Raw genomic sequence first — 20,249 nt, 5'->3', positions numbered from 1 at the left:
GTCGATTTGAGCACATTGTCTGAAGAGAGATAAAATGTGAGCAGTCGGAATTCCCCCACCACTCGACCTTGGACTAGTTCCAGATCCCGTAGAGCCAGATCCCGGAAACGGTCGACCTAGTTCGTGGCGTCACACTTATGTAGGTATCGGTTTTTAAAATTCTATGGGACTTAGCTTTTGGATCGGTTAGGACTCTTGAGATCTAGATAGGCCGGAACTGTGGAGAATTTCCACAATTAAAATATTTATTTTGGTGAAAATATAAAAATAAACTTGACGGCATATACCGCAATAAATGTCGCCGCTGTCGACAAATATATCATGAAATGAGCTATTTAAAGTTCCCCCACAGTAATATTTAAATCGGATTCCAATTTGCTCAATCCGTTTGTCCAGTGAATATCAATTTAAATGAGGGTATTTAGCCGATAAATTTCCAGCCCTATCCACTATTTATCCATTCTGAAATAACCCCGATTCCCAAACGGCGAATTAACCGTAGCCTCGACCTATTTAGAGGAGGGTTCCCTGCAAAATTCCGCGCTCCTGCATCGATTGAACTTGACCCTCAACCTTGGTGGAAAAGGCTTTCTCTCGCACGGGCAAACTTTACGCGGAGTTTCCCCGGCGGCAGCCTGTTGTGATCCCTGCAAACAGGTGAGGCGCTGTTGTCGGCGCTTTTAGGTATATGTTACATATTTACGTATATATATACAGGGTGCTCGTTTCTGGACAAAGTTGAGTAATTGAGGGTTCGGGGATGTTCCGCTTTAAAATTTTGCAAAATCGAGACGATTTTCGGAGGCATTAAAGAAAATTTACGTTTTGAAAAAACTTTGCAACTTTCTCTGTTCTATGACATGGCGATGTCATATGTATTTGCAATCCCACGTTTTGATTTTTTGGTGACCATCATAAACTTTGTTTTTTGTTATGTTCGCACCAAAATTTACTGAACCTAGAGAGACAACAACCAGCTCAAAATTATTTTCTATTCGTTCCTAAGAATTTAGTCATCACAAAATCAAAAAAATTACTTAAACGAATTTCACAAATCTGGTGCAAATTTGCTAGAAAAGGGCACCTCAGTCGGCCTCTCAACGCCATTGGGGCGAATATTAAAGTGAAAACAAATGGGAAACTGACGGGTATGCACAAAAAAATGACAAATAACTCGTCCTTGAAGCATTTTATTAAAAATGCCGTTCCCGAATTTATTCATGTAATCTCTGTTAGAGATAATGTAGCGGAACTTCTAAGGAAAATTAGAAAAATTAATTATTTTCCGTTTTTTCCAAGAGTCAAATGGCCTGATATCATAGAAAATAAGGCTGGGACGACCATGAAAATGGTTCAACATCTTAATTTACGTGATTGAATAGGTAACACATTGATTATTACTGTGGCGTTACTTTTATCTACTAGAATGATAATAATATTATTTTCTTTATGTGACGAAATGAGCGCATTTTACAACATCGGAATCAACTTAATTTGTTATCTAGATCACTGAGGTGATTTGAACTACGGGAATGTTCACGTTGAACTGGAAGATTGCAGCCGAATCATCATCATTTTAAGAATGGCTCAAAGGTGTTTGACATGTGCAATGCATATGCGCAAACGTCAATTTTTAACGTTGTCAACTATCATGGCATCCCAAAGCCATTTTTGGCAAAGCTGCCAAAAAAATTCAACGTTTTCAAAATTTCAATTGGTCTAAAAAATGACTCGAATTTTTAATAGAAGAATTTGTGTTTGGTACTAGAATTTAGCATATTTAGCGATGGTGTTAAGTAGTAAGTAAAGAATATTAAAGTGAAAACAAACCAGAAACGGAAATAAATGAGGATACACAATAAACTGACAGATAACTCAGCCTTGAGGCATTTAATTGCAAATTGCATTCCTGCGGTAATTCGTGGACACATCAGCAACTCAAGGTTAATTCGGGTTAGTTTAAAGTTAACGTAACTGGCCTTCGTCATCGTATAACGGCGCTATTCACGAAAACCGGAAAATTAAACTGTCTTTCATACTCTGCACCAATCAAGTGCCTCTGGTATCACAGAAGACTGAACACAGCCGATCCTGAATATGGCTTCAATTTACCGGTGTAAATAGGTGACACAGTCCGTTATTGCTGTGTCGTAAGGATTTTACAAGAAGAAATGAGCGCGTTTCATGCCATCGTCATAAAACTCAATTTGATACCTGCGTCACTGAACTGGATTCGAGTAAGTCGAATTTTTTCGTTCAATTTGAAATTTACTCTTCGATTATCATTTTTTAGCACGGCCGAGGGACGTTTGAGACGTCACGCAGCTTTGAAGCCGCATAAAACACTAACTGTTTTCCATCATGGCGTCTCAAAGTTACCCTCAACAAAAATGTCAAAATAATGCGATGGTGGCGACAATTCAGAATAGATTCACGTAGAATAGGTAATTTGGATCTTTGCATGTGCATCGTATTAAGTAGCACATACGTCTCTAGGGCGTGTGGCGGGAACGTAATATTCAAATAACAAAGACAGACATAAAATATGCATGTCCTCTACAGACTGGATTAACGAGTCAAAGTTAATAATGGTGGAGTGTATACAGGTTGAGTAAAGATGGCGATGTGAGCGTATGTCTTTCAGTTGGTTATTCGTTACAATTTTACCACGATCAGAGGCGTGAGAATATATGTTAATGCCTTCACTGTGTTCCGCAAAACTGTAAGCACTTTTCCTGATTTTAATTTCATTCTTCTGGTGTTTAATTCATAAAGCTCTTCAACTCCTATATTCGTTACCTGCGTTTGTTATACAAGCTTTTTTCATTTTAATCGAAAAAACATAAAATTTTCGAGATGCCACTAATCATATTGAACCTTGACCTTGAATTGATTTAATGCATACGACATGCCTGTATGACGCAAGTGCAAAGATCGAAACTGTTATTGTTACACTCTAACTTTGTTGCGAAAGAACATTATTGTACAGTGCTGAAACACCCTGTAGAAATTAAGCTATAATTACATAAACTTAAATGCTAAAACTGAATCTATCTAAAAGCGTCACGTACACAGGGTGTCCCACAAGTGCATAGTTATATCTTTTAGTATTAGAGTTAGAGCATCAAGTTAAATACGTGGGGCATGGATCAAAGTGCTACGTATACTTTAGAACGACATGGAAATATCCGGGGCGTCTCATATGGAAAGTATCTTTCACCATTTGCTGCCAAATATTTGTTGTTGCACCCAGTTCTATTATTAATAGTCTTGGGTCGCCAGTAATGAGACACTGTTGAAACACTCTGTATACTAAAACCTGATTTATAGAATGATATATAGGATACCCTGTACACATAGAAAATAATAAATAAAATTTCAACTTGAAAGTAGACTCTGGAACTCCATTACTGGTTAACATAAGTCGGGTGCCCACGTATTTTGTCGGAAGTCTGCTGTAAGACCGCGAATCTTGCGTAATTCCGGTAGACCGCAGATCCTATGCAGGAAACCGAAATATAGAAGCCTCGTAGTATACAAAAACTCGTCCACACAGAAGCAATTAGAAGCAACATTTCTCAGTGCCTACGAGGTTCTAGAGATTCTTCGATATAATCATTGAGTCTCTTGCTCAACTTTTTGAACTATCCCCTTTTGCTCTATTTCCCTTCATGTTCAACATCCTTACTGTTCTGAAGAGTTCTTTATAGCAAATTTAACAAACGTCAAAGTGTTCTATCAAAGGGCGTTCGAATTGGTTTGATTGACTATTCGTGTGATAAACTTGTTATCCTAACTAGGGCAATTAACTCAGGACATTTCAACATTACCTATGCCCCCACGCAGGCCGTTGATGAACTCAAAAACTGAAAATCACTCCTCTCTTAGTGGTGCAGGCAGGGCTCCCACGTTCCTACTTATATTTCATTTAAGCTATCTTGATTTTTATAAAAACTACTGTTGATTCGATTTGCGGTCTGGCAACACTGGCAAAAAGGGATTTTGGGAAGGGCAAAGGGACGAAGGAAGGGGACACTGTTGCGTCTCTTTGTAAGTTATCGGCTGTTATTATTGGGATGTTTTTGCGCCGCTCGTGTGGCTCTCCATACTCCATGTCTCTATTATTATCGACGACCAATTTAGACTATAATAGGCTTTAAAAACGTCGACCTTGTTAAAACGAAAAAAGAGATAATAGCCCTTTCATATCAGCACAATCGATTTCCCCATGTTCTATTTACAGGGCCCTACAACGAAAATTTGTCTGTAAACAAGCGACCTTATTTTAATAGACATTAAAGTAATTGAAACATTTCCTTTGCCGCAACTTTCTTCAGTCATGTATTCATCTTTTCTCAGAATGATCATGTTATTAAATTTATTAATATCACAGCAGTTATTTAAAAAAAAAATTATTGGGGCTGGAAATACGTAATTTCCCATTGAAAGCCCACGTTCCCACACACGTGCATCGCTGATGCCAGAGTAAATCGGGAGTGTGGTGGACGATATTAGAATTAATCACACAATTAATGTAGCACTCTATACATAGAGGCCCCGCAGTCTTGAAGTGGATTTTTCAAAAAGTGCGTGGGAACCCGAATGATCCCAATAAAGTTCCATTCAGTTCTACTTGCTAACATTTAATCTGTAAGGAACCTCCAACAAGAATGTTCCTCACGATTTGGGCCAGTCGAAAGGTTGAAATATTTACGTTGATTACTAGAACTCGTCGCAAAATATTTGAATTTAGTCTACTGTCCAATGGATCCAAAAAAAAAACATTATTTGTCCAGGTTTGAAATTAAAATTTTTCTATTCTCCCTGTGCAGGCGCTACTGTTTTTAATTAAACGCCCTGGAATTTCTGGAACTTCACTTCAGATGATGCTATTATAAGAAACACACTTCGAAGATTTTTCTCTTTTTCAATGCAATAAGGATATCTGCATTCTCCAGTCAGAAAGTGAAAGAAGAAAAAAGGTTCCAAGAGACGGTCAATACAAGTACTTCACAAATTTTTCTCTTATTTTAATTTCCTCAATATTTGGATTCTCTAACAGCAAGTTGGGAAAGTAGAGAATATTTTTCCCACCACAATTAGAGATTTTTTCACCTAATAACTTTTAAGAGCAAGTTTTATCTCTGGAAACCATGATTTTCAGGAAATTAACTTTTAAATTACTCAATAAAAAACACTACAAAGATTTTTTTTCATATTTAAATACTACCAATGTATATTTGGGCTTTCGAAAAAGAAGCTGGTAGGTGAAACAAAGTCTCCGAATTTTTATCCAGAGTTCTGCGTGGAGGTTTTAGGTCGGCATATACACAAGGTTCCGCTGGAAATGCTCTTTGAGTAAACAGAACACTTCAGTACGAGTACCTCGTAATTACTTCCCTAATTTCATTTTTTCTGCAGGAAGCTGCAAAAACACCCAGTTTTCCTGACTTTTTAATCTTGCTGAGAGCTCTCTGACTTTCTGAAAACTTCTGAGAGCTACACCGACCCTAGAAGAAAGAAAATTCTGAATGTATTTTAAATGACCTCAATACAAGCGCTTCGAAGATTTTCCTGTTATTTCAATTAAATTAGTGCCTGGATTCTCCAAAGTAAGGCTGGAAATAAAGAGAAGACTTTCTAATTTTTATCCAGACTTCAAGGGGAAGGTTTTGCTCATAAAGAAAAAAAGTGGCATTGAAAATTGATTTCAGAAGACCTAAATCAAGACACTGAGAAAGTTTCTCCTGCAATTTCAATTTATCAAGTATATTAGGATTCTTCAAACTCCGGAACAACACTAGGAGAAGCTTTCCCCTGAGGAAAGGCGATTTCCGAATTTACATTCAGACTTTTAAAGTCAGTGGCATTAGAAAACGACCTTAGAAGACCTAAGTAGAACCTCCTATGTTTTTAACAGGAAAGCAAACCTCTTAATAGAAGAACTAATTTCCAGTTAGCAAACCCTCGCGTTCAACATAATATAATGATTGCTCGTCCTTTAAGAAACTCCCAGTAAAAGCTTTTCGCATTTATAGCAGCCAACAGGTGCACAAAGCCCTTTGCATAATGAAGATATTTTTTCGGGCTAAATTGATTTCTGTTTTCAGGACGAGACGTGGAATATTGCCGGCTTATTATTAGAATATTACATCTCTTTACAAAGAATTTTTTTATTGGGGGATGGTAATTATAATATAAAGCCGAAAAATATATATTTAATAATCTCCATACTTAACCTACCGTCGAAAATATAGGCTGTATAACTCTAAGACCAGAGCGACGCATAAAACCTTTTTATCGAATGAAACTTTTAATAAACAATTAGACTCTCATAAGTGAAGCATTCATAATTTCAACTAATAAACAAAATATAATATATCATGAGTAGCAATTCTTTGATCATTTTCAATACACGTGCATGAAATTTAGGTACTTGGAAATTTTGCATAAGTAAGTGGGTCCTTCTGGTTGGTCATAGTTAGTTTATCTAATTATTAATCCATATCTCAAAAGTATAATCGCGATTGAAATAGATATATAAATACTGTTCAAAAAAAAGTTAAATGCTCATACCAACATCTTCAACCAATTAAGTTTCATTATATTTTACTTAAATTTCATCAAATTTAATTAAATTAAATCAAATTAAATTCAAAATGAAAACAGTGGCTGCTATAGTTTTATTAGCTTTCTTCAGCACCGCACAAGGTGAGTTAACACTTCCTTTAACATTCAATTCTCAGCGTATTTGCTAAATAAAATGTGTGCTTTAACTCTTATAAGGCAGCAATACCTGCAACTCTATAAACCTTTCAGGTACCAACGACACGGACCTCGTGTATAAATTCGTGGATTGTGCTCTGTGGGCAACGGAAAATGGCATAGAAGGATTGATTCCAGTGCATAATCCCTTGAAGATCAGAGATATTGTATTTAATTCGTCTCTTTTAGGAAACGAGTGAGTAAAACCTATAGACAATATTTGCTTGAACGAACCATTGTGTAACCCCAGATAGCACTGAAGTGTTTGCATTGATGATTTCACATGACCTTTAAATTCATCAAATAACACATTTAAATTTCTTAAATTGTTTTCCGCATGAGACATCAAGCATAGAAATATTCGGTCTCATATGATAAACACCACAAATTTGCAGCTTATACTTGGAAATAACCGACAACTACCTCTTCCACCTCATGGATTTGGAGTTGAAGGAAGTGAATGTGACCTCATATACGAGCCCCAACGGCCTCAATATTGATTACGACATTTATTGGCCAGTGCTCAATTTCACTGGAAACTACGAGTATTCACTTGAGCTTTTTAGCGGAAGCGGTAGCTATAAGTTAATACTTCAATCACCTCGTGTGAAGATGATAATAAAATTTTTAAAAATTTTAGTGTTGTTCTATACCATACAGACTTCTTTGGGATCTTCAACCTCACGAAGAGCGGGCAAGAAGACCAGGGAATCAAGTCAGAAGTGAAAAATTTTACCCTGGGGGTTAGTGTGGTGGAAACTGAAGTAGGTTTTGTGTTTTGTAGTCCTACAATTTGAAATAACTGATCTGCTTTCAGGTTTCAATTCCAGAAGTCGACATTTTGACGAACGCCCTCATCGAGCGTGCCATCCATTTCCTGATGAACCACGTTCCAGGCGAAGTGGGGGAGTTTCTAAGGACAAAGAGATTCAATGAATTTTGGATCGATCATCCTGAACGTATCTCTGAAGTGACTGATTGGTGTGCTAACAACCCTCGACCCTCATCGTAAAGAGAAAAATTAGCTTATTTTTTGTTTTTTTAATTAAAAGAAATTGAGTTTGATCCTAGAACCATATTGAACCATCATTTAAAGCTATAGAATTATCTTTTACTTCATTTCTTCAATTTCCTGCTTTATTTTGAGATATGTTATCTGAAGCTATTTCTTAATTTAAAACTACAGTGATATGAGTCATAAATGCATTTGAAAATTCACTTGAAACTCGATATCAAGCAAAACAACTTAGTTTTATTGCTATAAACGACTCAGCTTTTAATTGATGTGTTTAAGTCGCCATTTTAATCTACTCATAAGTTTCAACGGAAACCTCCATTTAAACCACAACTTCAGGGTTAATATAAACTGCAAGTTAAATATAAATTTGCTCCCAATTTAAGTCAAACTTAACCGAAACTTCCAATTTATCGTCATTTTAAACCACCTCATGTTAAGCACAACTCGAACTTTTTTCATTTTCAAATTGCATCTCAGCTTAAGCCTCAATTTCAACTGAAAAGAAGCTTTATTTTGAGCGAGAAATAGTTCGGAATATTTAGCGTTTATGCAAAAGTAGTTCCTATGAATATGAAGTGAGTAATAAAATTAGAAAACAGAAATTTGCCTGCACATTTGCTGTAATAATCAATTGCAACCAATAGAATGGCCGCAAAGCAGATTTCCTTGCAAATTTCCACTTTGTAGTTTTATCACTCTCTTCATATTCATTATACCTGCTTCTGCGTAAGCGCTAAAAATTCCAAACTTAAACTCAATTTCGCAGAATGGCCCTGAAACGTCGGGACAAATTTTATGAAAGCTTCCACTACGCCAGATTTAAAAAACCGTCGAAAGCATTCGCTAAACCTGAACTTACTTCAACAGTGCAGGAAAGCAACCTTTCTCCACTCAATGCGTAAACAGTTATTCACATAACAAGCCAAAAGTGTTTTACGAGTTATTGGCACAATTTTCCCGTGGTCGTGAACCAAATGCGAAAAAAATCTAGAAATAGGGTCTAAATTGCCATCACAGCTCAAGTGTAACCCCCATTGAAACCGATCTAAAACCGTAAATTGACTGTCCGTTTAAATCACAGTTGCAATTGAACTTTTTCGATTTGAAATTGCATTTCAATTTACTTTTCAACTGAACCACAGGCACAAACAAGAGTGCGTGCTGAAATAAAGTACAATAAGTGGATCTTCCTTCCATTTTTTTCACCTTTCATAAGGAAGGCTAAGATTTCTCATTATCAAAAAAACTAATTTCACTCTTTATAATATTAATAAAAATCTAAAAATACCTGAAAAAAATTAATATTATCTTATCTCTTTAATTGCCGTTTTCAAATAAGGTAAACCTCAAATAAAATGGGAAAAAGCAAGAATTTTATAATTTATAAACATGTTTACCAAAGATTTTTAAGTATCTAAGAATCGATCCGGAAATTTCCAGATTATTTGAATATGAAATAGACAAAAGTGGAATTGTCATTAGATAAATGTTTTTCTGCTATTTTCATATGAATTTCAACTGAGTTCTTACGTACTGAAACCAGATATCGAAGTAATTTTTACAATTTCCATAAATTAATATTTAAATTACAAGGTTGGCTATATTAATACCGGTACTACCAGTTACTTGCTTTGATTGTTTCATGAGATTTCAGTGAGTTAACATTCACTACGTTCTCTCTTGAGCTTCTTGGAATGATTCCTAACAAATAAAAACCAACTTTTGTGTCCATGAATGTGTTAGACTTTTTAGTTACTTCAAGGTTTCAACAAACTTTAAGGTAATTATACCCAGTTTTAGTTCTAACTCATAAAAGTCCAATTTTTGTTCCGCGTAATTGCGCTTACATCCTTGATAGATAAACAGAAATATGAAAGAAATACGGCCTTATTTATAGTCTTCGATATATACCTCTAAGAAGAAAGATTCGAAGATTTGCCAGTTTTAATGTTAAACACTCCATAATTTAGCCAGAAATTATGCAAAATCTGTATAAATATATATGCATATAATTAAAAATCAGACCAATTGTGGATAATATGGTGACCACAAATACTACTGTCTTAATTCGCCACGAACAACTACGCAGAATTTTATTTTTAATTCCAGTTTAGAGAAAAACCTCCGCACAAAGAAAGGCAGCAGGCAAGGAAACACCGGTAACAGAAAAGAGTTGCAAGTGCTCACTCAAATTCACCACGTTCCTTAAGAATTATCGCTTTTATCGAGCTTAGAAGAACTCTAAAATAGGCACAAAAACCAAACATCAAAATGGTACAAGACATTGGAGCCAGGTTTACCTCGATACGACCAGCAGCATCTGAAACGAACAATACAAAGTAAGAAAAATACTTACATGCAGAGGGATGACATAATGATCTCTCAGTACTTTTAATATCTCGCCTCATTTTTTTTCTAGAAGGAAAGCCACAATATCCGAAACGGGCATGAAATATCAGAATAAGCCCAAAAATGAATCTGCTACTAAGACGATAAATTCTCAATATGGTGCATGGGGAACTAAGTTCAAAAACAGCGGAAATTTTACTGATATGCATATATGCTAAACAATAATTTATCTATTCTATTCAGTTATTCTAAATCTGGAACACAAACATTTATCCAGAGTTAGGGAAATAATAAAATATTTGATTTAAATAATAAAATATTCCTTTATTGGCCACACTCAACATACTTCAAACTATGTATTAATCACACTGTAATCGGTATATGAAATATATATTTAACTTCTTAACACCATGTTCGTTCTTTATTTTGCTGAACTTTTTGTACTATCTTGCATTTATTGCCATAAGTTTTGAGGTAGGACTGCTAGTTCAGGACATGTTAACATTAGCAGCAGTGTGCACAAAAGGCGATTTATTGCCTGTTTTGATTTCTTAGTTATAATTTCGTCTAAATTTCAACTGGGAAAATTTACGTGGACTTAAAAGTAATGTCTGGCATTGTAAGCCCAGGTCACTAGTACTGATTATTAGAAGAGAAAAACGGATTTTATTCTATGGACAAGACCGGAAAACTGTAAATTTCGTTCAGCAATAAAGAACAAACCTACTACCTACGATAATATCATTGGTACAGTTAAATAAACGCTAAAAATAAATAGGACAACAGTTCAGAATCTCTCTATACTCCTTCAATATTTATACACCACGTTCAATATAAGCAGGAGGGCTAGTATGAAAATCTTGTAAATGGTAATAGATGCATATTTCAATTTAAGCGAACAGGCCAGAGGTAGCAGAACATTAAATTTCACACACATAAATGGAAGTATTAGATACGTATGATATGCAGAATAGATAAAAATAGAACCTGAAGCGTAGGAAGACAAGAGTCTAGACTAAAAGCAAAATTGTAAACATGAACTTTCCAATCTCCAATTGGGCTAATTCAGAATTAAGCACTGAAATTTAAGAATCTTGACTTCGTTATGAGGGCCCATGTGGTCATAAATTTGGTACCAACAGATAAATAAAAATTAATTCGCCAACATGTCAAGAACTCCATTAACCAGCTAAACCGAAAAATCACGACTTGAATTAAGGCTAAAATTGAAGTTAAATGAGGTACCTTACTTTTTAAGAGATCCCGATACTAACCCACCTTACATTTGATACAGTGTATGCACTGCAAGTATATAAAAAGGTTATTTATCTACTGTCTCGTTGTATGGTTTAATTTTTTTATTTCAAAAACTATGTTTGAATGTCATCCTAATAAGTCATTGCTGAAATATCCAGAAGGAAGTAAAAATCGTTAATTAATTAAACGTTATATAATATCTCTCAAATTATATTTATTGCAGAAAAAAACTAAAAATGTTTTTGATAGATATCTGCATAGATGTCCTTCCAGAACCGACTGAACCTTAACCCCACTTGTACGCGTCTTTATTGTGTTCTTATATCCTTACTTTTAATTCGCTATTATGTTGGGTCTGAATTGCTTTAAAATAGAATTCCGTGAAATCCATAGTTTCAGAAGCAATATAGGTGTAGAAAATGAGAATAACAAGGATTAGTTTAAAACACTGTGTTTTCAAAACGAATAAGATTCACAATTGTAAAAATTACACAAAAAACTATACTATAAATACATGCAAAACAAAAGTTTACAGTAAGTGACGATGGTAATGAAAATAACATATAACAAATAATATGTCTAAAGTGTCTAATGACAACGATAAGCACGGCCAAAGTTCGTCGTAAAACGATGTTATTGACTTTTAACTGATTGAAATCGTAGATCTTTCACTAAATCTCAGTAAAAAACTTATAAACCTTTCTACCTGCAAGTCGTCTTGAAGAAATGATTGACACCGAAAATATGAAGAAGACGAGACTCAAAAGGTTAAATTAATTTCGTATTTATAAATACGCGTATTTGTAAAAAATAATACAAATTATAAATTCCACCTGCAGGAAAATATTGCGAACTGTCTTTAACGAGCAGTCTACAGCAGCTACTGCTATTGTCTATTACAGAACAGTTGAAGAGACCAAGTTCTTCATATTGATTCGTCTTAGTTTGAAATTTCTGATGAACTGTGCATACTTTGCCCATTTAAACCAATTTGAATGAAAAAAGTTAGCCACACAACGAGAGAGAGATAATGGCCACTCTGTATATACAAATACTGACCCAAATTTGAAAAAAATAACTAAACCTAATTGAGAAAAGACGCGCAGTTATTGATATACACGTAATTTTCTAGTAAACGGGCGTACAATTCCCGCCTCACTTTGGCAGTAAACTTGTTGACAATGCAGAGAGAGGCTGCTATGGCAAATAAAACATTGTATAAAAGTACTATTTTGAAATTGCCTAACCACTCTACACTTCCAAAATCTCCCAAGAGATCAAAATTAGTTATTCCTGAAAAATAAGTTAATATCAACGTATTCCAATATATCATAAATTAATTACCCACCTAAAGTCTTTGATAACAGCGGTAAAGCTGAGCTGATCATCAGCAATAATGCGCAATTCGCTATCACAATAGTAAACGAGGTTTTTTTTGGCGTCGGCCTGATTCTTTGCATGAATGGTGTTGTATATAAGCCGATAGAGGATGTGGCGATGAAGTACACTATTATCACGATTTCCAAGGCCGCTCCAAATGGTCCTAATTTGGATAATGAACTGACACCTAAGGTAAATTGCTGGAAAACAGAAGAAAAAGTATTGCAAGTTCTTGAATTGACCAAGTCTTGACTCAACATACCTTAGAACTACTTGGCAATGCTTTGATGCCTATCAACAGCGATAAAGTGTTTTGAATAACCAACAAAACAGCAATCCCTGTTAACCCGATTAATATCAGTATTGCAAGCGGGTAAACGATATTTCTAATAAAAGATGAAGCTTTTCTCTGCTTGTCTGTAAATTAGAGAAAAATAGTCCCTTTGTTATCAGAATCAATAGATTTGAAGTTACCTAAAATCTTCCTCTTTTTTTCCACTTCTTTCAACTTTTCACTCAATGTGCCTTGTAACTCTCCGTTTCGCATTCGTATTCCAGTATCAAATAATTTAGGTTCATCATACAGAACTGGTACATTCCCATTAGATAAAGCAACAGGATATGAGTACCAATTTCCTTTAAAAAATTAGTACCTCAATTTGCAGATTTTTACACAAAACTCCGGTGCCTCACCATAATGCTCCACCTGTTTGAGCCTTCGAACTAAACACTCCTCTTCAATTGCACAGGCACTGTACTCTTCATTTAAATCAAAAAGTATTTGTGGTTTTATTAAGAATTTGCCTACTACATCAAAAAGACGCACAAACCCTAAAGGGGTACACACTGAAAGTATTGTAAAAAAGAAATTATTCAGCAATTGATAAAAATAATTTTAATTAATGGTACCTAGCAGGACAAGTGCTCCAAGAAATGATGTACAAGAGTACAAAAAGGGTAGGTATATCCACAAATCTAAAAAAAAGAAAATTTGTACTAAGTTTCACTTTATCAGAACATAACTTACTGAAAAAAGGAACCATTCTTGTTGTAGGATCCTCACTGAATAATGCTGATAAAACATATGTAATTCCTAACACTACAGTTGCAAACAATGCTAGAACTACAAAAGTTTCATAAGTTCGTGCCCACAGCCCCTTGCGGTGACCAAAGAACCCTTCAGACTCAGTAAAAAGGTAGGCAAATGGTAGTAAGACAAACATTGATAAGTTTGATAACAAAAAAACACAATTCCAAAAACCTAAAATTTAAGTGCAAACAAAAATTTAATGGAGAAGGAAAGTTGTCTTAAAGTACAAACCTTGAATTAAAGAAGAGTTAAGCCATTTAATATAATAGCAGTCTGGATAATTAACTAGAACTTCATTGGATATGATTGAAATTGGGAGCAATAGCAATGAACCTATTGATACTGCTAAAGAGAAGGTGCATAACCAGGTGCTTATTCTGTACACGGCCACTTCATCCACATCACCACTATAGTAATCATCCTTACCTGCAAAAGTTTAACCAAAAAATTGCTTATTTCAATTTCTCACAGTGTTATTTAAAATTTTCATTGCAAGAGAGCCATAACAGTTTACTAACACTATATTTACCTTTTCTTTTAAATCGACTTAATATGGCTGCACTTGCCAAATAGAGACCCAGGAAGAGCAAAAGGAATATCTAAAAAAAAAAGAAACTATTACAGCTATAGCTTTAATTTCAATGTGATTAAAGATCACCATATTTGAGTATATTAGAACTATTTTTCTGATCTTTAATGGACTGCCTAAAAGGCTTAAGATTACTCTGCACATCTTCCCAAATTTATAATTTTTTTCATAAATTTGTAGTTGTGAAAGGAGTATTTCAAGACTAATTATTGTTAAATTCGTTTCAACACATTTTCAGAAGTGGGTAAACTTTTGTTTGCCCTCTTTTTTTAATGTATGTGGTGACCCTATGGAAAAACAACTGCACTATATAGTCAATACAAAGGTGTCCATAACCAAATTAAAACTACTAGAAAATAGTAATTAATTGGATATTGCCAACAGTTTTGTGTATAGGAACTATTAGAGGCTACATAAGCTGAATTTTCAGAAACTCACAATTTGCTCTCTAACATTGTTGTGGAAAATTTGTTCAGTTGAGTCAGATTCATCTTTAGATTCACTATCAAACTCATCTTCCATTATATGCATCACATATCACATAGGAGCTCCAAAGGTAATCCTGCTCAGCATTTTGCCTCTGCTTGGATTTTTAAAACAGAACTAGGAACACAGCCACGTTTTACCGAATGGATACTGGAAATACAAGATATAACTCCTTGATGACTGAAACAACTAGGCAAAAATTTAAAATTTAATAAAAATAAAATATTTTTCATAAATATTTGTTACCTTAGTTAAATCTCGTTTGTAAAACAGGGCAAAATTACAATAATTTTTGGAAGAGAAACTATAGGAACTCAAAACAAAACACTGATATGATGAACATGACGTGACACCTGTCACTTAAATTGAAAAATTCCTCTTTTCCCAGGTATGAAGCAGAATGGCAATGCCGCATTTTTGTAAAAGCTACCAAACCACCCTCCTTGTTTCGTCTCATGTGTGATTATCAAAAAATAGATAAAAGCTTGATAATAATCATTATAATTAATAGAACATTTTTGAGTAGATATCGCTCATTACATTCGAGCACAATGTTTGTAATAATATGAATATTTTTATTTTCTTCCCTGAAATCTCTTTACCTCTTCATTTTAAACATGGTAAAGGAATTAGGCTGATGAAGATTTAGCTATAAATTACACCAATGTTATGCTATAACTCTTAACAAGGTATATCAATAAACAAAAACCCATCTAGTTCACAAATTTATATAATACTGTATTTACATTTGGCATCTAATCTAATGAATAAACTTTATCTAGCAATATATAATCTAAAATCATGTATCTACCTATCTATCTAATATCCACAATTTTAGATATAACAAAAATATAGAAATAAACGTAAGGACTATTCGAATAAGGTGAAATTCCTAATAGATAAATCTTACCTTGATAATCCACCCAATTGAGAATACTTGAGGAAATAATGCTCATTAATGAGAATACAATACTTTAGATGAAATGAATGTGGTGTCTAAAACGTTACATTTCGTGTTACTTTGGATATTATCACATTTATCAAACCATGGAAAAGGGCATAAATTGAAAGTCTTTCAATTCATGACCGTTTATGTTGTTGCCAAATTTACGTTGTTTCTCTCCTCTACTCATTTTAAACTCAGACGAACTGCTTTAACTTAAAAATCGGTCTTTTAAAAGTTAATTACGATTGAAATTTCTCAGAGGATGGATTTTGGATGCCTGAGATTCCATCTTCCACTCAACAAGCCTTACAATAATTTATTTAAAGGTCTAACAATTCCTCTTCATCTCCACCAATAGCCCTCCAAAAAGCCGTGACCATTTGCTCTGCACATTGTTTCCGTTGAGCCACTGGCAACGACTGTAAACTATCCTTCATCATGTGCAGGTGAGAGAAGAGCTCTGTGAAATCATCTTCCCCAAGAAGGTCTTCTATGTTATAAGAAAACAATACAATTAAAAATCATTGCTGATATGAAGTGAGAAATTATTAACCTGGCAGGCCTGGAGTTCCTTCGCTAGGACCATCACTATTAGGCTTCAAGGCTTCAGAATTTTGTTTACTAATATCTTTGTTCTTTTTCATTACCAGGTTTGACCAAGTATGTGCCTATAGAAAATTTCTAATTGTTAATTCAGTATAGTTAGTATCAATACTGAGATACCTGTAGAGCCTCAATCAGCCTATTAACACCAAATTTTTCAGGAATAATGTCTTCATCAGAATCTGCTCTTGGAATCTCTGAAGGGTATAGTTCAATAAGTTCAAAACCTCGGTTTAAACACCAATCTGTGGCTGCAGTTTTGGTAATTTTTGTGTTGTCATTGCAATAATTTGAAATTAGTAGTTTAATCTAAGTATAAGTAGACCATGAAAAGGGTAAGTCTTCCATGAAATAAACTACACAAATAAATACCTCTGGATCACATTCAGTTTCTAATTTTTCCCACTGTTGTAGGTCATCCAATCCAGATTCTTTATTTGAATCCATGTGTATTACTAAAGCCTCAACTTGGCTATTAAACTCATCACTGCGCTCATATGTTCCAGGCATGCCAAAGAAAGTTACAAAAGCTGAGTAATACTTTGTATCTAGAAACAAAAATATAATCAATGATTTGATAAATAAGGTGAAATTGTTTCTGTTGACATTCATTACTTAGTAAATCTGCTTCAAATAAGAATTTATTTACATATATAGGGTTGAGCAAACTTTTGATACAAATTTCATTTCTATTAAGAAATTAAATAGAAACCATCTAAGGAAACTGAGACTATCTGTAATACATGGAAACCTAATGTTAAGCAACATTCCATATTTTAAAACAATCAATAATTAAAAGAGTAGTTATGTTCTGACAAGAGAAAACCAGTTCAGAACCTTCAGAAACAGTTCGATATATGTTCAATGAGTCCTGACAGGTGAACAGCACAGATATTTAGTGGTCTGGACTGGGTTCTTCTCTCTGTTTGCACAATTCTATAGAAATTGTTTAGTAATTCTAAAATAATAAACGTACCAATTTTCCATGGTTGTTTAATGAGTCCACAGGTGTGTTCCACAGGATTCTCTTTGGTGATTAGCTTTATAATAGATTTGGGTTTCGTACTGCTTGAACTAACAACGACTATACTTGGTAAATCGTTCATTTTGGTGAACTATTTACGTATAGTTTCTGGATATGATTAGAAATATTAACCAAAACTATAACTTTTGTATTTTAAGGTTATTTGAATTGTTGACACATCAGCTGATGATGTTGACAATATGGTGAATTTAAAGTTTGAATACTGCGCTAACAACAGTGTTTTCCGTTTAAGAAAAAAAGCGAAAATTTTCATCTTTCAGTGCCACCATTGGTATTTATATATCAAAATTTAGACTGCAAATCAAATTTAGTTAAATATCAACGTAAATTCAACAAATTCCATGCATCTAAAAAAGTTTTCTTTACATAATGGCGGACTATTTCTGCCATGATTTTTGCAAATTTCAACAACTTCATTAAAACTTTTAAAGTCTCATATATTTATACTGTGCTTAATTCATAACATAGAAAGTGATTTATATTTGTTATGTGTTTTAAAAGTGCTATATCACCGGTTGGTTGAAATGGAAATGCTAAAAACCCTTTTTTGGATTGGTTAGTTCAGATCAAAGCGCATTATGTCCTTCACGTACCTTCGCTTTTTTATTAATAATATAAATATTAAATTTGAAAAAATGGCGCTTGTAGAGCGGAGCGCTGTTGTCTTTTTGGTTCATGGCTTATACTGAAGGACATTGGTCAGGTTGATTCCAAAATTTCTATCAACTTATTGACAGTTATACAATAAAAATTTAAAAATAAACAATTTTTTCAAGAATCGCAAAAGAGGTAAATGTCGGGCGAAAATTCACCCCCAAAAGAAGAAAATGTCGAACCGGACAATGAAAGAAACCCTCGACCACCTGCCAGAAGCCTTGCACTAGATTTAGGAGACGATAATGCTTATAATATGGAGGCAAATAGGTTAGGATTGGGGCATTCAACAGCAGCAGCCCCAGGTACAGAAAGCTAATTATTATTATTATGTAAATATGGTCATTTATTTATTCTACCTACCACAGAAGTACAAGAATCAACCTCCAACTCAAGCTCAAAAAGGGAAGACAATCCATTCTCATTTAAACATTTTTTGCGGGACAACACAAATTCAAATCAACATTATCGATCTTTGGGAGCTAGACCTAAAGTGTATAGGTAGTTTGTATCATATGGTTAAGATGAAGTTATGAAATTTAATCTTTTATTTTTCCAGACATGTTACACCTCCCGACAGCCCTCGCAGGCCAAATAACAGGACTGTGGGAGAGTTCTCATCAGCACTACCTGATTTTGTACAAGATCATCTAGTTATTGAACAGTCCTTTTTAGGTTAGTGTCTAATAGTCATAATGTTAACAGTTTTACCAATATTGCTTATTTAGGTAATAAATTTGATGTGCCACCAGATTTCAATTTAGATCTACCAGACTATAATCAATGGGACCAACAAGGTTGTAATAAGCAACATGTTTCAAGGTCACTACAAAGTATTGCATTGTGTCATCAATTTTATAACTTAAATTCTACTAGATCAAATTCAATAGATGATCAAACTCCTGGTGGACCAATTCCTCTGGATCTCCCAGGTTTATCTATGGGGAATGCATTTCCCTTAGATTTGCCTTTATCTGCAAATATTTCAAATAGTGAATCTCACATTACAGCTCCTTTAACAGAGGTAAAATCACACAAAATTGTGCTAAAAATCAATTTTCAAAAATAATTAAATCCAGGTAGGAAACTCAAAGAGCCTCCCAGATTTTCTTACTGATGGACCAGTGCGAAATACCACAGAAGTTGCTGTTCCTTCACCAACTACAACTGAACCTATTCGTGATATTTCTAGATGCCAGCACTGTGCAAAATTGAATGCTGAATTGATAAGTTTAAGACAAAGACTTAGTCGGACTGATGATGAAGTGGATAGGAATTATGTATGAAACTTCTAATTCTTTGTCATATTTTTCTAAGTAGTTTTTTTTTATCAATGTAGCGGAGGGCCTCTGTAGCTGAAAACACAATAGGAAGGCTTAAACAGGAATTGAAAAGTTTAAAAGTAGGACTTTTATTTTAAAGTGTACTCTTCATTAAGTTGTATGTTTTAGAGCCAACTGAAACAGCTTCAAGCTGAAAATGAAGTCCTGCAGGAGGGATACGGAGCTGCGGTCGGTGGGGCAGGCGAGCCACCTTTGGAATTGCAAGCACAAAGACTTGGGCAAGAACTTAGAGCTGCAGCTAGCACAGCTGAACATTCTTTGAGGCGAGTATGGTTGCTTGGAGGCTCAAACAACGTCAGTCTAATGAGTAAATTTACAGATCTTTACTAACAGGAGTTGATAATCTCCGCATTATGGCCTCAACTTTGGAAAATCTCCATCGAATAGAAGAAAAATCAACAGATAGGTTTTCACGGTTTGATGATGATAGCGTCGGACCTGCTCTGTAACCATTGTCATAATTAATTTTTATGTTAACCACTTTTAGGTTGTCTGGTTGTCGCAAATACGTATTTATAAGCGTATTTTTAATTAACTTAAAATCAATTTTTTTACAGATGGAATCCGTTCACTAAAATACGCTTTAACTATTTGTTACTTTATTACTGGTAAGCAGCAGTTACTTGAATCGGGGTTAGATTGTACATTTTAATATTTCACAAAAATTACAATTTTTTCATATTGTTTTTGGATAAGCCAATCAGCGTATTTTTGCTCTGCTTAT

The 20,249-nt window shown here is 34.4% G+C and overlaps 5 protein-coding genes and 1 long non-coding RNA gene across 6 annotated transcripts; 4 read left to right on the top strand and 2 right to left on the bottom strand.

Moving 5' to 3' along the window:
* The first annotated feature begins 1,708 nt into the window (after positions 1-1,708).
* Positions 1,709-2,789, top strand: LOC136340503 (uncharacterized). Its single transcript, XR_010732319.1, has 3 exons — positions 1,709-2,237; positions 2,294-2,444; positions 2,497-2,789. It is a non-coding gene; the product is annotated as an uncharacterized lncRNA (long non-coding RNA).
* A 3,765-nt stretch (positions 2,790-6,554) lies between these two features.
* On the top strand, positions 6,555-7,838 carry LOC136340690 (uncharacterized). Its single transcript, XM_066284940.1, has 5 exons — positions 6,555-6,711; positions 6,820-6,961; positions 7,161-7,349; positions 7,406-7,529; positions 7,583-7,838. Exons 1-5 carry the CDS (start codon positions 6,660-6,662, stop codon positions 7,775-7,777), a joined length of 702 nt encoding a protein of 233 aa, XP_066141037.1. The 5' UTR covers positions 6,555-6,659; the 3' UTR covers positions 7,778-7,838.
* A 1,544-nt stretch (positions 7,839-9,382) lies between these two features.
* Positions 9,383-10,543, top strand: LOC136340691 (uncharacterized). Its single transcript, XM_066284941.1, has 3 exons — positions 9,383-9,563; positions 9,893-10,122; positions 10,203-10,543. Exons 1-2 carry the CDS (start codon positions 9,514-9,516, stop codon positions 9,990-9,992), a joined length of 150 nt encoding a protein of 49 aa, XP_066141038.1. The 5' UTR covers positions 9,383-9,513; the 3' UTR covers positions 9,993-10,122; positions 10,203-10,543.
* Positions 10,431-15,286, bottom strand: lili (LMBR1-like protein). Its single transcript, XM_066284934.1, has 11 exons — positions 15,181-15,286; positions 14,887-15,123; positions 14,389-14,458; positions 14,091-14,285; positions 13,797-14,030; positions 13,679-13,744; positions 13,463-13,615; positions 13,244-13,405; positions 13,032-13,186; positions 12,738-12,969; positions 10,431-12,682 (listed from the first exon to the last, which is right to left on the bottom strand). Exons 2-11 carry the CDS (start codon positions 14,977-14,979, stop codon positions 12,474-12,476), a joined length of 1,569 nt encoding a protein of 522 aa, XP_066141031.1. The 5' UTR covers positions 14,980-15,123; positions 15,181-15,286; the 3' UTR covers positions 10,431-12,473.
* A 362-nt stretch (positions 15,287-15,648) lies between these two features.
* On the bottom strand, positions 15,649-17,706 carry LOC136340645 (alpha- and gamma-adaptin-binding protein p34-like). Its single transcript, XM_066284868.1, has 5 exons — positions 17,460-17,706; positions 16,856-17,031; positions 16,604-16,792; positions 16,434-16,548; positions 15,649-16,370 (listed from the first exon to the last, which is right to left on the bottom strand). Exons 1-5 carry the CDS (start codon positions 17,587-17,589, stop codon positions 16,201-16,203), a joined length of 780 nt encoding a protein of 259 aa, XP_066140965.1. The 5' UTR covers positions 17,590-17,706; the 3' UTR covers positions 15,649-16,200.
* Positions 17,707-18,253: 547 nt separating this feature from the next.
* Positions 18,254-20,003, top strand: l(3)04053 (lethal (3) 04053). The gene is made up of 9 exons (XM_066284866.1): positions 18,254-18,487; positions 18,551-18,683; positions 18,742-18,857; positions 18,911-19,004; positions 19,059-19,206; positions 19,262-19,462; positions 19,522-19,584; positions 19,634-19,788; positions 19,845-20,003. The coding sequence occupies exons 1-9, from the start codon at positions 18,322-18,324 to the stop codon at positions 19,972-19,974; spliced, it is 1,206 nt and encodes a 401-aa protein (XP_066140963.1). The 5' UTR covers positions 18,254-18,321; the 3' UTR covers positions 19,975-20,003.
* Positions 20,004-20,249: the final 246 nt, after the last annotated feature.

This window comes from Euwallacea fornicatus, chromosome 8 (assembly GCF_040115645.1).
Source record: "Euwallacea fornicatus isolate EFF26 chromosome 8, ASM4011564v1, whole genome shotgun sequence".
NCBI classification, from domain to species: Eukaryota; Metazoa; Arthropoda; class Insecta; order Coleoptera; family Curculionidae; genus Euwallacea; species Euwallacea fornicatus.
The sequence above is the reverse complement of the archived record's forward strand: the minus strand, read 5'-3'. Positions and strand labels throughout refer to the sequence as shown.